Source organism: Chinchilla lanigera, unplaced genomic scaffold (genome assembly GCF_000276665.1).
Source record: "Chinchilla lanigera isolate Chin_1 unplaced genomic scaffold, ChiLan1.0 scaffold00050, whole genome shotgun sequence".
Classification (NCBI taxonomy): Eukaryota; Metazoa; Chordata; class Mammalia; order Rodentia; family Chinchillidae; genus Chinchilla; species Chinchilla lanigera.
This window is the reverse complement of record NW_004955451.1, coordinates 1,622,666-1,639,186: the sequence shown is the minus strand read 5'-3', so window position 1 is coordinate 1,639,186 and position 16,521 is coordinate 1,622,666. Positions and strand designations below refer to the sequence as shown.

Here is a 16,521-nt window from a genome sequence, read left to right as displayed (position 1 = left end):
TTTTCTTTTCTTTTCTTTTCTTTTCTTTTCTTTTCTTTTCTTTTCTTTTCTTTTTTCTTTTTGACACAGGGTCTCCCTATGTAGTTCAGGCTGGCCTTGAGCTCACTTTGTAGCCCAGACTGGTCTCAAACTCACAATGATCCTCCTGCCTCAGCCTCCCGCATGCTGGGATTACAGGCATGTGCCACCATGCCTGGCCCAAGTTTTTCATGTAATCTTTAACTGTCAGTGGAGATTATTTTATATAATCTAATGGTTGATTTTCTTGTCTCTGCTAGGTCATGAGCAACCTAATTTGTTAGTAAAACTGTAAATGAATAGGTACCTTGAAGGAATAGATACTCTAGTAGCCAAAGTTATTTCTTTTATAACTAATTTAAGAGATGAGCCGTTTTATTTTTCATTTTCTTGTTCTATAAAGTATCAAGTTAGTATATACTGGAGTTAACATTGTAAGTCCAAGTTTTAATGTTTTTGGTATCTGATGTTTGTACTTTCTTTTGGCTAGGAATTGAAGTATTAGTTCTTATTGTCTTATCATTGCCCTACATGCTGTTGACCCAGGAACCCTCCCTCCACGTGGCAAACATTCACTCACTGATTAGGGCACTTGTAGTCTTTATCTTGCTGGCCCTTTCTCCCTTAAGACTGTTGATCAGCGCTTTCCTCCTGGCCTTTGGAAACCTGTTTTTTTTTTTTTTTTTTTTTAATAATTTGTTTGATTATTTCTTATCAGTTTTCTTTCCCCCCCTAGTTTCTTTCTCTCTCTTTTTTTTTCCCCCGATACCGGGAATCGAACTCATGGCCTTGCGCTTGCAGTGCTGCTGAACTAAATCCCCAGCCCCCCGCAACCCCCCAGTTTCTTTCTCTTTACACACTGTAAACATTGATTTCTTCCCATTCTGTCCTTTTTACTCATAGTTTTAATTTCCCACCTATATGCTAAATGATTCCCATCAACCCTCTCCTAAACTTTATACTTAAAAAGTTTAAAAACCAGTGTGTCTCCCTGAAGTCTGCTATATTCTATAGGTCCATAACAGTTTATCATCCAGTTTTCTTTCTTACATTTTTTTCTAGTTCTCTGTCTACATGGTGACAGTATCCCTTGAAGTCTCCCAGGATAGAAACCTAGGTGTTACTCTAGACCGCTTCTACTCTCAGTCTGGCTTTTAAGTTCTGCTGACTTTGTCTTCTGGATATTTCGGTCATCCCTCAGTATTTGGAATGATTTAGCTCCTTATCTTCTTACAATCTACTTTTTGCATCCAGTTTAGTTCTCTAGACTGTTTTAGAGTGAGCTGTCTGAGTTTTGTATCTCATTTTTTACTTGCCTAGGATTTATATCTGGATTGCATCAGATTGTATCCCTTCCTTACTATAACAGTACTAAGTCTGTTTACCCGGATTTGCTGCCTCTCTCGGTTTATCATGTATTACCCCCTGCCTTGCTTATTTTGCACACAATTTCTTTCTTTCTTTTTTTGTATTAGCCATTTCTGATTTTATTTTATTTATTTTTTGTAATTAGATTTTATTAATACCTTTTAGGTATACGTAATGATCACCCTCATCATAGAGAATTTGTACCTGTACATGATATAACTTGTTTTTCCCCCATTCTTCTACTCTTCCTTTAACCTCTCCTCACCTCCCCATTTACAAAGCTTTGTTTCCATGTTTTCCTTTTCTTTTTTTTTTTACTTTTCTCTTCTTTCTTTTTCTCCTTCCTTCTCTCTTGTTCCTTTCCCCATTTGAACATTTTGTTCCTATTTCAAAATACATTTTGGTCCTTATTTACATTTTCACTTTCTCACACCAGAGAAACAGTGTGGTATTAACACGTGTGTCTGATTTATTTCACTGAAGAGTATGGTCTCAAGGTGCATCCATTTAGCTAAAAATGGCTCAAGCTTATCCTTTATGGCAGAGTAGTACTCCATTGTATAAAAAAATCCTCACCTTCTTTATACAGTCACCACTTGATGGGCACTTGAGTTGTTTCCAAGATTTGGCTATTACAAACTGTGCCACTATAAGCATAGGTTACACACAACATATTTCTAAACATTATTGTTCCACTTACTTTTTGTCATACTCTTGCCTCTTTTACTTGGTTTAGCCTTTAAGATTTAATGTAATGTTCCTCTGTGTCTAGAAGTCGTCCCAGTTTGCCCCTCAGTGGATCAAGGGGAGCATTTTTTGTGCCTCCACTGTGATTGTTGCACTGAACACATAATATTGAAGATAGTCATTTCTCTGTCCTTATAGACAGAGATTGTTCTATAATGTGAAGAGACTTAAATGCCTAAGGTCAAGTAATGGCTCAGTAAATTTATTTTGGTTTTTGATGGTGGGTTTCTAAAAATTTTAGGTTGCCAGTATCATTTATAATTTTTTGTTGTTGTTGTTTTTTGTGAGTTAAGTGTGGTGGCCAGTGCCAGGAATCCCAGCATTCCAGAGGCTGAGGTAGAAGGATCACTGGTAGTTCGAGGCTAACCTGGGCTACATTAGTGAGGCTCTTCCCTTCCCCGTCCCCCGATTTTGTCTTTGTAAAGATGATAAAAATCACAAAGGAAATGAGTATGTTGCTGCTTAATTGATGACAGAATCCAATGCAACACAATGCAGTGTAGCTTACCTGCTTATTTGAAACATTTGTTTCTTCTTTCTTGTCCTTACCTGAAGATTGTATGCATATTTTAAATTAGTTTTGTCTTTCTTTGGGGGACACTACTTATACTAAGGCTTGACCCAGGGCCCTTTGCACTGAGGTACATACTCAGTCCTCCTTTTTTCCCCTCACATTTCAAAAGTAGTGTTTGATTGTGTGTGTGACCCTGTGAGAAAATCAAAGCGCAACTTTTCCTCTCTGAAGAGTTCATCTTTAGCATTTGCTTCATAAAGTACTGTTCAAAGAACTATCTGAATAGATGTGTGCCTTCCCAAGTGGATATACCAATTCACACCCTTGACCAAGAATATGTGAATGTTTTTTGAACAAGCTGGTCTTCACCTCTGATGCGGGAAAATGTCTCATTATAGTTTCATTTTGTCTGGGGTTGGGGAGATGTCTCAGCGGCACAAGCGCCTGCCTGGCAAGCGCAAGGTCCTGAGTTTGATTCCCGGTACTAAAAATAAATAAATAAAGAGTTTCATTTTGTTAGTCTTAGTATATGGGATATAAATGTATAGTAAAATATTTTATAAGAAGCAGCTAAAATTAGGGCTGGTTTTTCAAGGCAACCCTTCTTGACTCTGCTAAGCACTGCATATATCAAAGTTTTTCTAAAATAAATGGGTGCGTCAGGCTCATTTATAATATTCTCTTAAAAGAGCTTAGTATAAATCAGTTTTCATCAGTCACAAGAAAATAAAAGCACTATGTAAGGAGCAGAAGAGGGCTAACAGGGCCCTGGGCCATCTAGGGCATTGGTGGGCGCATTCCGGAGGGGGGGGCCCTTGCATGCTTGGGAGAGGGGGCACATCTTTGGAGAGGGCATGCCCATAGGAGTCCCTCATCCAGTAGGGATCCCTATGCCAGCAAAAGGGGGTATCTCTTGGCCCAGAGGTAGGGAGGACCCCTGTGGCTGGGTGAGTACTGGATCGGGGCCCCTGCAGTACTGGGGGTGGCAGCAGCTGCAACAGTGCCTCTTCCTCGCTGGATCAACCCCACAGACTATTCTGGCAAGTCTGTAGGAGGCTTGGCGTGGGAACACCAACCGAGACAGGGTCTAGCTAAATTGCCAAGCTCCTTTGCCTTGGGGAAAAAAAAAAAAGCCTGAGCTATATACCTCAATACAAATTCCCAGTATCCCAAATAAAACAAAACCAAAACAAACAAACAAACAAACAAAAAACCACCATACTGAGGAATTAGCTTTTCCTTTTTGATTTCTTTTTCATCCTCTTTCTGAACTGCAGTTACAGATGTAGAGCTGAAGCGACTTAAAGATGCCTTCAAGAGGACCTGTGGACTCTCATACTACATGGGCCAGCACTGTTTCATCAGGGAAGTGCTTGGGGATGGAGTGCCTCCGAAAGTTGCTGAGGTAACATTTATATTCTGGGTTGTCCTTTCAGTTAGCTATGTACTAACCTAAATTCTTCTGTCAAAGTTATTTTTGTTTTAAAAATTATTTTAATCCTACTTTTATTCTTACCGAATTTTTTTTAGGCTTTATTTCTTTTTTTGAGGGTCTCCTATTCTTCACAGATTTGATCTTGCCCAGTTATTTTTCTTGCCCAGTCAGTAAACGGTCTTGTTTTACATGTCAGTGGGTTTCTCTCCAGGCCAAATGAAGTGCTGCTGAGCTGTAGTTCTGTGTCATTTGTGTTTCTGTACTTTGATATCCACTGATTACAAACGTGGCACCATTTATGTGATAGGTTCCTTGTTCTTATAAGCTTCATCTCTGAAATAAAATCTTTATGTTGTAGGTTTTATAAAATTTGTGTTAAAACCTTCCATATAGTAAAAGTTAGCTGAGCCTCTAAAATTTTGTAAATGAAATACTGGCTTATTGGAATTTACTTCAGTTTTACTAAATCTTTAGGTAGAGAAAATGTGTTGATCTGATATGTGTTCTTTTTCTAAAAATAAGTCTACTATTCTGTAGCTATGTACACAGATACGCATTATGTTCAAAATGTGAAAGAATAAAATTTATAAAACAATAAAATTATAGGAATTTTAAGCTTGCTATATTATATAGAACCTTAATTCTTCATTATGATAAGTTTTTATTTCTGTTATGTTGTAGTTTGTAGTTTATATAATGTGGAAATATGTATTATTTGTAGTTTATATAATATGAAAATTACTCATGTATATGTGTTATATGTGTATATATATGTGTATATGTGTGCTGTAGTGGGAAATGCATGTTGTATTACGTCTTTTTTGTCTTTTTGAGACACGGTCTCGCTGTGCAGTTCAGGCTGGCCTTGAGCTCACTTTGTAGCCCAGGCTAGTCTTGAGCTCGCAAGGGTCCTCCTGCCTCAGCCTCTCAATCCTCCTGCCTCAGCCTCAGCCTCCCTAATCCCTGCTGGGATTACAGGTGTATGCCACCATGCCCGGCTTACATTTTACATTTTACAAAAGTTTTTGTTCTATCATTACTTTATTTTTATGACAGGGTTAGTATTTTTCCTAAATCTTTTCATTTAACTCTGTTTCAGTGTGAATTCCTCTTCCTATTTTAAGTGCTAGGATACTATAAAAACTTTGAGTTTAGAATTTTTCACTTCAGGATATAACTAGGAATTTAATGAGCTGCTACTTAGAGGAAGGGACTTAAACGAGTACCGATTAATATAAGATGCTCCCAGATTCAAATATATCTGGTTAATAACCCTTAGTTATTGTGGGCTGATCAGGCCCACAATCTCCCAGATGAGTGGATGGTGAAGGCTTAAATAAATGAGACAATTGAAATGATTTCAGGGCTCCAGGAAGATCCAGCTCTCTTACAAAATTTATGATTCTCTGGGTTAAGACCCAGACTTCCCTGGGTAGCCCATATTTATTAGGTTTTCAGACAAAGGAGGGGGATATTGAAGAAAATGTAGGAAATCTGGGCAGGACTAGGGAATCTCTTTAAGGACTTTTCCAAGTAAAAGTTTATGTTAATTTAGGAGAACTATGTTATCTCCAGCAAGGCCTTCACTTGAGGACAGCTACAGCCTCCTTTTAGTTAATTGGGGTTGGAGCCAAAAGTCTTCAGCTGTGGCCTTGTCTTGTCCTTTGAGGTCTCATGGCTTCACCCACCATGACAGGCCACATTAGGGACCAGTGACTCACAAGTAAACATGGAAAACCAATTGGTTAATATTAAATCCTGCTCAGGGCTGCTACATAGTGGTCTCGATCACAAATATATGCTATCTTCAGGTTTTCTTTCTGGTGAGCTTCTCTCTTCATGTCAGAGCTGTCTGGTCCAGTGTCTTCATGATGCCAGCAAAAGTTTATAGTATATGATCTTTTTTTTGATACTGGGAATCGAACTTAGGACCTTGTGCTTGCCAGACAGGTGCTGTGCCACTGAGCTATATCCCTGGCCCTATAGGATATGATCATTAAGCATATATAAAGGATTCCTTATACACGATACAGAGTCCGCCCACAAAACATATACACACTTTAGCAGTTCGCCATACTAATAAATGTCTGGAAGCTATTGGCTCCACTTTGAGCATTTTTTGTAATTGTAGAGGCCAAAAGATAGCTTGCCTTTTTTGTTTGTTTTTTGTTTTTGTTTTTGTTTTTGAGACAGAGTCTTAGTTTAGTTCAGCTGGCCTTGAACTCACTATGTAGCCCTGGCTGCCCTCGAACTTGAGGTGATCTTTCTGCCTAAGCCTTCCAAGTGCTGGGATTTTTTTTTTTTTGTTGTTGTTGTTGTTTTGTTTTTTTTTTTACAGTACCAGGAATCAAACTTACGACATCGTGCTTGCCAGGCAGGTGCTGTGCCACTGAGCTAAATCCCCAGCCCCACCCGCCTTTTTTTTTTCCAAGTGCTGGGATTACAGGCATGCGCCAGAATGCCTGGCTTTTTTATTTTTTTGAAAGAGGGTCTCACTGCATATAGCAGGCTGGCATCGAACTCACTAGCCCATGCTGACGTAGCAGTTGCAGTTATCCTCCTGCCTCAGCCTTTAGAGTGCTCGAATTACCCCTTACCTGATTATGCCACTATAATTTTATTTTATTTATTTTTTAGTGGTAGCAAAGTTTTTCCACTATAGTTTTAAATATAAGAATACCTCTCTCTCTGTCCTCCCCTTCCTTCTCTCAGGCTACCTGCTTCCTCTCTCTCTATGCCCTGCACAACTCCATCTCTCTGCAGTGTGGCAAACATTACTGTTCACATATACTGTTAACCCCTGACCAATTTTTTTTTTTTTTTATTTTTTTTTTTTTTTTTTTTTTCCGGTACTGGAAATCAAACTCACGACCTTGCACTTGCCAGGCAGGCCCTGTGCCGCTGAGCTAAATCCCCAGCTGCCCCCCTGACTAATTGTTTTGAGAAGATATTAATGTAATAATAAAGAGATTTTTAAAAATCTCGGATATTATAATAACCACGTGATTATTTGAATGAAATATTAAATGAGCAGAATTTAGCTGAATGTGTGGGGGTGCATGTCCCTAGTACTAACTATTCCAGAGGTTGAGGCCAGCCTGGGCAATATATTGAGACCTCTCTTTGAAAACCAAAAAGCAGATTGTGAAAGCAAGGTAAATGAAAAATGTGTGCTGCTTGAAATCACACTTTTGTAGATTCATTCCAGCACAGTGCAGTAGCCGAGTGGGTGGGATGAGTCAGCTGGCTTGTTCAGGTGCTGTGATTTCATAAGGTGTGGGATGCAAAATCTTCTCTGGAGCCCACTGTGCTGCACTGGCCTTAGCAGAGTGCTGGAGTCCTGGGTCTGCCTGGTCTGGTTTTTGGGGCCAGGGCTGGGTTTTCTTCATGTATTGCAGGGGCCTTCTGAGTGTGGTGTTGCTTTTCCATGACTTAAAGCTTATAGTTCTTTGACCTGTAGCAGCTGTGGAAATACATCTCCTGGACACTAAAGGTGGTTAATGGGACAGATGTTTGGCTAAAATGCTCTTTTTCCAATCTTACCCCACGGGTAATGTTACAGTGACTTGGGGAATTTCCATCTTTTGGATGAAGGTGCTGAGCAGTTTGTATACCCTGTGTATCTCTTCAAACCCATAAGTTGGTGGATCGGGACTAGGCAGTCTGGGATACATGATGTATCTCCTACCCTCTGGAAGCTATGCTTTGATGAGAATGGAACATACATCTGGCAGGTGAAAAGCTCACTTGATGGTGTTTTTTTTTTGTTTGTTTTTGAGACAGGGTTCTTACTATGTAGTCCAGGGTAGTCTTGAACTCACTATGTAGTCCAGACTGGCTTCGAACTTGTGGCAGTCCTCCTGCCTCAGCCTTTCAAGTGCTGGGATTACAGGGTGCACCCAGCTAATAGACACTTCTGTCCAATAGCATATTGCATAATTGATATTTTAAGGTAAAATAAGATTGATTTAATTTATAGCTATTACTGTTAAAAAACTCTTCCAAAATTTCCCTAATAAACTTAGCTGTTTGAACGTAAAAGCCATAAAATTCATGTGAAATAGAACTTTAAGTGACAAGAGAAGCTAGTATTTGCAGAACAGTATTCTGGATATTTTATTTAGAGAAGTCTACTTTGCTTTTGGAAGGAAGAAAAGTGTTGTGTAAATTTCAAGAGAGGAATTGTAAGTTACTTTCTGGCTTTTACATTCTATTAATTTGTACTAGCGTACAATAGTATAGTATAATAGTTAACATTTCTGAGCTGGGCATGGTGGTGCACATTTTCTTTATTCTAATGTTAATAGGTACCTAGGCCAGTTCCATATGTTGGCTATTATGAACTAGGCCAAAATTAATGTAGATATCCATATAGTGTGCTGACTTTAATTGATATGGGTATGTATACCAAGGAGTGGTATAGTTGAATTAAATGGTAGTTCTAGTTTTAGTTTTTTGAGAAATCTTCATGATAATTTCCATGGGGGCTATACTAATTTACATTGCCAGCAACTATTGTTTTCGTATTATTGATTATAGCCATTCTGAGTGGGTTGAATCTCAGTGTAGTGGGTTTTTTGTTGTTCGTTTGTTTGTTTTGGTACTGGAAATCAAACTCAGGACCTTGTGCTTGCCAGGCAGGCGATTGTGGCACTGAGCCATATTCTTGGCCCTTTTCTTTGTTTTTTTGAGACTTGGTCTCACTCTGTAGTTTAGGCTGGTCTTGAACTCACTATGTAGTTTAGGCTGGCCAGGAACTCACAGCAATAATCCTGCCTCTGCCTCCTGCGTGCTGGGATTATAGGTGTACACCATCGCACCTGGCCTCATTGTGGTTTTAATTTGCATTTCCCTCATGGCTAAAGATGTAGAACGTTTTGTCATATGCTTATTGGCTGCTTGTACTTCCTCTTTTGAGAAGTGTCTGCTCTATTCATTTGCCCATTTATTGCTTGAAGTATTTGATATTTGAGTTCTTTATATATTTTAGATATTCTCTATTGGAAGCATAGTTGGCAAAGATTTTCTGTTCTATAAGCTCTCTTCACTCTGTTGTTCCCTTTGCTGTACAGAAACTTTTGTATTAGATGTAGTTCCATTTGTTGATTCGTGGTGTTTTTCCTGTGCTATTGTAGTCCTATTCAGAAGCCTTTGCCTGTGCCTATGGCTTTAAGTATTTCCCTTATGTTTTCTTTTAGCTGTTTCAAAGTTTCAGGTCTTATATCTAAGTCTGTGATTCATTTTGAATTGATCTTTGTATAGGCTGAAAAATAGGGATCTAGTTTCAATCTACTACAAGTTCAGTTCTTCCAGGACCGTTTATTAAAGAGGCTATCATTTCTGCAACATGTATTTAGGGTCTTTTGTTCACAATCAGATGGCTGAAGTTGCTTGGCTTGTTTCTTTCTTTTGAGACAGGGTCTCACTATGCAATTCAGGCTGGCTTTGAGCTCACTTTGTAGCCCAGGCTGGTCTCAAACTCACAACGATCCTCCTGCCTCAGCCTTCTTAGTGCTGGGATTACCGGGGTGCATCACCATGGCAAGCTGCATGGCTTGTTTCTTTCTGTTTCATTGATCTACATGTTTATTTTTGTGGTAGTACCATTCTGTTTTTGTTACTATAGCTTTGTAGTATAATTTTGTGGGTTTTTTGTTTTGTTTTGTTTTTTGTTTTTTGTCTTTTTGAGACAGGGTTTCATTATGCAGTTCAGGCTGGCCTTGAACTTACTTTATAGGCCTGGCTGGGCTCAAACTCTGAGCAATTCTGTTACCTCAGCCTCCCACACCTGGGATTACAGGTGTGTGCCACCACGCCCGACTTGTAGTGTAATTTTAAATTGGGTGTTACGATGCCTCCAGCCTTACTCTTTTTTGTTAGGTTTGATTTGGCTATTTTTGGTCTTTGTGTTTCATAAGAATTTTTAGATCTCTTTTTCCTAGATCCGTGAAGAATATTTTCATGTTTTGAGCACTCCATACGGATTTCCATAGTGATTGTACTAGTTTACATTCCCACCAAAAATGTGGAAGTACTTGTTTCTTTCTCACCACAACATTGCAAGTGTTTGTTCTTATTTGTTATTTGGATGCTTTAATTTGTATTTCTCCAATGGCCAGAGATGTTGCACATTTTTTTGTGTATTTATTGGGCATTTGTACTCCTGAGAAGTGTCTATTCACTTCACTTTCCCACTTTTTGACTGGATCTTTTATGGGGGGGGGTTTCTTTTTTGAGTCCTTTGTATATTCTAGGTATTAGTCTGTCTGAGGTATAGCTGACAACTGGTTTTTGGTTTTCACTGGGTTGTTTCCTTTGTAGTGCAGAAACTTTTTAATTTGGTATTGCTACCACAAATAGAAATACCAAAATGGCACCCAGGATTTGGAAACAGATTTATTTTACATCAATGGGCACTGGCTGGGAATCAATTGTTCCTCAAAATGTGAGGCCCAGATCTCTGGTGGTCTAGGGTTTATATGGGATAAGCAAGTAGGAAGTACAGAGGCAGAGTGGCTTGTTAGTTGGGGATTGATTTTTACAGTATGCATCATATGACCAGCTATGCATCATAGTGACCAGCAGTTTCTAAGAAACAAAAGTAGCGGGAATTGTAACCGGAACTGTTACCTGGGCAACTAACAAACTGAAGTATACTGGGGGTGGGCATCTTCTACAGTATTATCAATTTGTTGATTTTTGGTATTATTTCTTATGCAGTTAGTTAGGGTTTTGTTTAGAAAGTTCTTGCCTATGCCTGTGTCTTCAGGAGTTTTACCTCCCAGCAGATCTTCTTTGATCCGTTTTGATTTTAGTTTGGCACATGGTGAAAGATAAAGGTCTAGGTTCAGTCTTCTGCATGTGGATAATCAGTTTTTCCAGCACCATTTGTTGCTTATAATCACAGCACTCGAGGCTGAGGCAGGATTATTGCAAGTTTGAGACCGGCCCGGGCTGCAAAGTGAACTCAAGGCCAGCCTGAACTGCATAGCAAGACCCTGTCTCCAAAAAAAGAATGAAAAAAAGGAAAAAAGAGGCTATCTTTCCTCTACCATGTGTTTTTGTCCCCTCTGTCAAAGGTCAGATGGCTGGATGTATCTGAGTTGTTTCTGTATCTTTTCTGTTCCGTTTCATCAATCCACCTATTTTTGGGCCAGTAAGGAATAAATATTTCTAAAAATACAAATAGTCACTAATCAAATTTAATGTTGATATATGGAATTTAATTTATATTTTATTTGGAGGTTCTATAAATATAACTGCAGGTTTAGAACTAAGGGACTATCTCTTCTGTTTAACACTGTCAGTTAATTATTTTCATGTTTTCTGATCTTAGGCCTTTTCTGAAATTATATTCCTTAAAATCTGTTTTTGTACAGTGATTATTTAGTTATTAATTTTGAATAAATAACTTATGAAGATTTAATAATATAGAGAACCAAGATAAAGTATATGTGAATTTAAAGTAACACAATATATGTGGTTTTGGGTATAATTCTTACTAAATTTGTCAATCTAAGGAACAGTATAAACATCTCAGTGTTATTTAGGTTTATAGAGGTAACTGGCCTCAATTTAAAGACATAGCTATTGACTATTAAGTATAAGCTATGTCACATGCATGTACCTACTCAAGATGAATATAAATTTCATGTGCTGCAAACATGTACCAATAAAGTAAAAATATAAATTTTTTTTTTGTCTTTTTGAGACAGGGTCTCGCTGTGCAGTTCAGGCTGGCCTTGAGCTCACTTTGTAGCCCAGGCTGATGTCGAACTTACAATGATCCTCCTGCCTCAGCCTCCCGAGTGCTGAGATTACAGGCGTGTGCCACACGCCCAGCAAAATACAAATTTTTAAAATGTTAAAAAAGATATATGAAACATTTCTTGTGAAACAGTGGACCTACTTTTTACATATTCTACTTAACTTTCTCTGTCCCATAAATAAGGACTTGACTCATAGGCACTATTTTTTTCCATTCATTAGCTTTATTCAGTAATCAATAAGTGACACCTATGAGCACTTCATTGAAAAGGGTTAACTAAAGTGGTGAAGTTGAGACACAAGTTTTTACTTTTTGTTTTCTAAGACAAAGTCTCACTTGTAGTTCAGGCTGGCCTTGAACTCAGTTTGTAGCCCAGCCTTGGCCTTGGACTTACTGCCTCAGCCAGATAAATGCTGGGATTACACGCATGCACCACTGCACCCACATCCTGCTATAATTTTTTTTCAACTTAGTATCAGTAGGACTATGAAAAAGCCATGGATCAAAGTGATTAACATTGGAGTGTTAATGATAATAGAGTTGATCATTACAAGTACTGGTCACCACTAAAAGAGGAGCTTGTTTTCTCAAGTTTCCAATGGATAGATTTTAGGTAATCTGATTTCTCTATTTTAGAAAAGGTTTTTGATTATTGTATTTTTTTTATTCTAAAATTACCGTTTGATCTGTTAAATCTTGTATTTTTATGTTGAGACTTTGCATTTATTCAACAGTATTTGCCCTCATTTTTGTTTGTTTTGTTTTGTTTTGTTTTGTTTTGTTTTGTTTGTTTCGAGACAGGGTCTTGCTTTGTAATTCAGGCTGGCCTTGAACTTACTATGTAGCCCAGGCAGTGATCCTCCTGCCTCCACCTCCCAAGTGCTGGGATTACAGGTGTGCACCACCATGGCCAGTCCTTGGCCTTGGCTTTTTTTGTTGTTGTTACCAGAATTAAACTTGTGAGCTCAGCCTGCAGTCCTGCTAAGCTATATCACTGGCCCTTTTTTGGTATTTTTATAGTTCCCGTAGAGTCTTTTTGTAATAAATTGAATATTTTCACCAATTTGTTGGTACCTGATGGTTACCTTTTCCTAATTGAATAGAGAATTCTCTGGTGAAGCACTTTTTTAAATTTTATTTTTAGTTTTAGTTTTTGGTCTTTTTGAGACAGGGTCTCACTGCGCAGTTCAGGCTGGCTTTGAGCTCACTTTGTAGTCCTGGCTGGCCTGGAACTCGCAAATGATCCTCCTGCCTCAGCCTCCCAAGTGCTGGGATTACAGGCATGCGCCACCACTCCTGGCTTTATTATATTCTAGATATTTGGATTTTTATGAGGTTTTGAGTGTTATTTTAATCCTATGGAGATGTTAGTATACTTGTTTAATCAGGTTGCCATAATGATGGGCTCAGGATATAAGTTCCTTCTGGTCTTCCTCTTCTTCGTTTTTTTTTTTTTACTGGGAATCATCTTCTTCTTCTAATTCTTCTTTTTTTTTTTTTTTTTTTTTCCGGTGCTGGGAATTGAACTCAGGACCTTGCATTTGCCAGGTGCTGTGCCGCTGAGCTACATCCCCCGCCCATCCTACTAGTCTTATATTGGTTGTGTGTTCAGTGTCAGTTGAATTTTCAAAACCTTTGCTGTGTTACTTGATCTGTCCCACACAGTGCACCACCACCTAGTGGCCAGTGATAGACATGGGCAAGTAGTAGTCTGTCCTAAATTTTCAGTTCAGAGTTTGGTGTGCTATTTAAGGTCTTACCTATGTGCTGCTAGATAAATGGCTACATAGTTTCCTGAGCGCCTTCCTTTCCTCAATATTCATACCACTTTCCCTTTCCATTTCCCTTTCCCTTTCCGCCACTCATATTTTCTTTTCTTTTTTTTTTGTGTTTTGATTCTTGGTTTTTTTTCCGGTACCAGGAATCGAACTCACGACCTTGTGCTTGCCAGGCACGTGCTGTGCAGCTGAGGTAAATTCCCAGCCGCCCCTCTTTCTTTTTCTGCCACTCATATTTTCAACCCTCCTGCCAGAGAGGTGGGGCTTCAGTTAGCCTCCAGTGCTACGTACTTCCTGCTACTGCCTATGTCCAGAGCCAAGCTGTAGGGGGAAGGAAGAAGGGGTGGGGGAAGCAGTGGTGTTTGTCCTGTCTTCTTGAGATCATAGCCACTCTGAATGGGGAGTGTGGTAGACTAAATAATGGCTCTCAAAAATCTCCAGGTCTTAATTCCTAGAAACTACATGTGGCATGTGTCTGTGGAATTCTGGGAATTGTGTATTTTTGAAAATGCTAAATTTATTACTTACTATCATATGTGAAAATATTTTTATTTAGTTATGGAATCTTCCTTGATTACTAGAAATAGGTTTATATAACTTTGTATTCTTGGCAGTTTGTTTAAAAATCAGTTTTGAGATATTTATCAGATTGCACTCTGAAAATTTATTGTGTGGGTGAAGTGTTCTAATGCTAATTATGAAGATACAGTATTTATATCCTTTCCTCTTTGGCTTTGTAATGAGTACAGTATTTCAGTTGCCGTGTGATTTAGTCAGATAACATTTAGCTGTTGGTACAGTGTTTAGTACTGTTTCATACAGATTGTTGAGTTAGGTTTTGATTTTCCTGTTTCTCATATTTACTTAATAGCTGACTAATACAGTGTCTAGGTTAGTATAAGTGACTGAAGTTTGTTAGTAAAGCAATGAACTAGCATGAGTTTAGGAAAGTATTTCTCTGATTATTCCTCCCTGTTAGTTTGGAAGGGCCTGTCAAGCTAATAACTAAGTTTACTGTAGTTCTCTAATTCCTTGCCAGGTGAGACAGTTTTTGACAGTGAAAGCGGTTCTCAGAAGAATCTTGCTTACTATAAATTTTACATTAAAACCCCCCAGCACTAATGTACCACTGTATCACATTTTTTTCCATCTTAAAGACTTGTGAAAACCTAAGTAAACAACATACTCTTCCTTTATAACTGGGAAGATTATTGAGATGAAGAAGATATAGTGTAAGGAAACAAATTGATCATGTGTAAGGGAATATGTGTACCTATATTTCTTACTCCTTAAAATGTTGGTGGCATTTCAGTTGTTTCTCTTCCTCATTGTTTTTTCCTTTATTCTGTCAGATCCCTGGCACATGTACAATTCATATTGGTTTTGTGAGGTATTGTTTGTTTGTTTTTTTTGAAAGGGTTTTGCTGTGTAGTTCAGGCTGGCAAGGAACTAAGTACATAGCCCAGGGTGGCCTTCAACTCAGTATGTAGCCCAGGCTGGCCTCTCAGCAGGCCTCCTGCCTCCAACATCCAGAGTGCTGGGATTACAGGCATGCAACCACACCAGCTTTTGAGCTATAATTAGAATAAATAGAAATTCTAAGTATGTGTATGTTTATGAACTTTTTTCCTCCTTTAGTCTTTGGGGCCTTAGAAAAATATTTATTAGTGGGGCGTTGTCTCACTCCTGTAATCTCAGCACTCTGGAGGATGACACAGAAAGATTGCCATGATTCGAGGGCAGCCTGTGCTATATAGTTGAGAACCAGCCTCAAAAAAAAAAAAAAAAAAAGTTATTGAAGCTAGTGGTAGGGAGAAAATACTACATTAATATAAATTTAAAAATTCTAAACATTGTTTTTATAATATATTTACTCAAATATTTAAAGATTTGTTGGCTTTAAATTTGTTTTTAATTAAAATTTTAATATGATATAGGTAGATACACATGCAGTTATAAGAAAATATACAAAGAAATCACCTCTTTGCTCAGTTTCTCTGTAAGGTCTGTTTTACAAATGCATGATAATACTATCTAGTCATCTTATTGAACTTTAGTCGGGTTTAGTTGTATTCATTTAGTTTAGTTGTGCATATATTAAGTTCTATACAGTTCTGTAAGTCAGAAGATAATCTGTATTTCTTGGTGCTGTATATGTCTTTTGGTCAAAGTTTATCAAAACTAGTTTATCTCATTGGGATGTTAATTTTGAGTATTTGGTTATGATTGGGTTTGATGAAATTCATGAAGTTTTAATCTTAACTCATTTAAATTATATAGTATTTGTCACGAGGTAACAACTGACATTATTACCAGTTTATGAGATCTGGGATTCAAGTAGAAGTCACCAAATCTGTATTTACTCCTGTATTCTTTGTTTGTTCTCGATGATGATGATGATGATGATGATGACGATGACAACGACAGCTAACATATACTTACCATTTGCCTGGCAAATGCTAAACATTCCAGTGCTCTAATTTTTCTCATTTGATTCTTGCTATGAGGTGTGAGTTGTGGGTGCTATTGTTAATCTCACTTTCTAGATGAACATGCTGAAGTTATGTAATTTTATCCAAGAGTATGTAAGTCCCAGGTAAATAAGCTAGGCCAGTGGTGGTGAACGTACAGCACACACGACATAACTGACTGTTTAACATTGAAAGCTCTAAAAGATTTGCCATCACTGAGCAGCTAAGTTTTTTTTTTTCTTTTTGACACAAGGTCTTGCTATGCAGTTCAGGCTGGGCTGAGCTCACTTTGTAGCCCAGGCTGGCCTCAAACTCGCAAGGATCCTCCTGCCTCAGCCTCCTGAGTGCTGGGATTACAGGCGTGCACTACCATACCCGACTAGAGCAGCTAAGTTTTAAGTGCAGGTGTCTTTGTTTCCAGA

The 16,521-nt window shown here is 38.3% G+C and overlaps 1 protein-coding gene across 2 annotated transcripts in view; it reads left to right on the top strand.

Annotated features, from left to right (window-relative positions):
• The window catches only part of Usp32 (ubiquitin specific peptidase 32), a 166,860-nt gene that overhangs the window by 39,360 nt on the left and 110,979 nt on the right, over window positions 1-16,521 (top strand). For both annotated transcript variants that reach the window (XM_005393962.2, XM_013519383.1), the window contains exon 2: window positions 3,925-4,052. In XM_005393962.2, coding sequence (XP_005394019.1) covers window positions 3,925-4,052 — 128 coding nt within the window. The remainder of the gene's footprint in view (window positions 1-3,924; window positions 4,053-16,521) is intronic.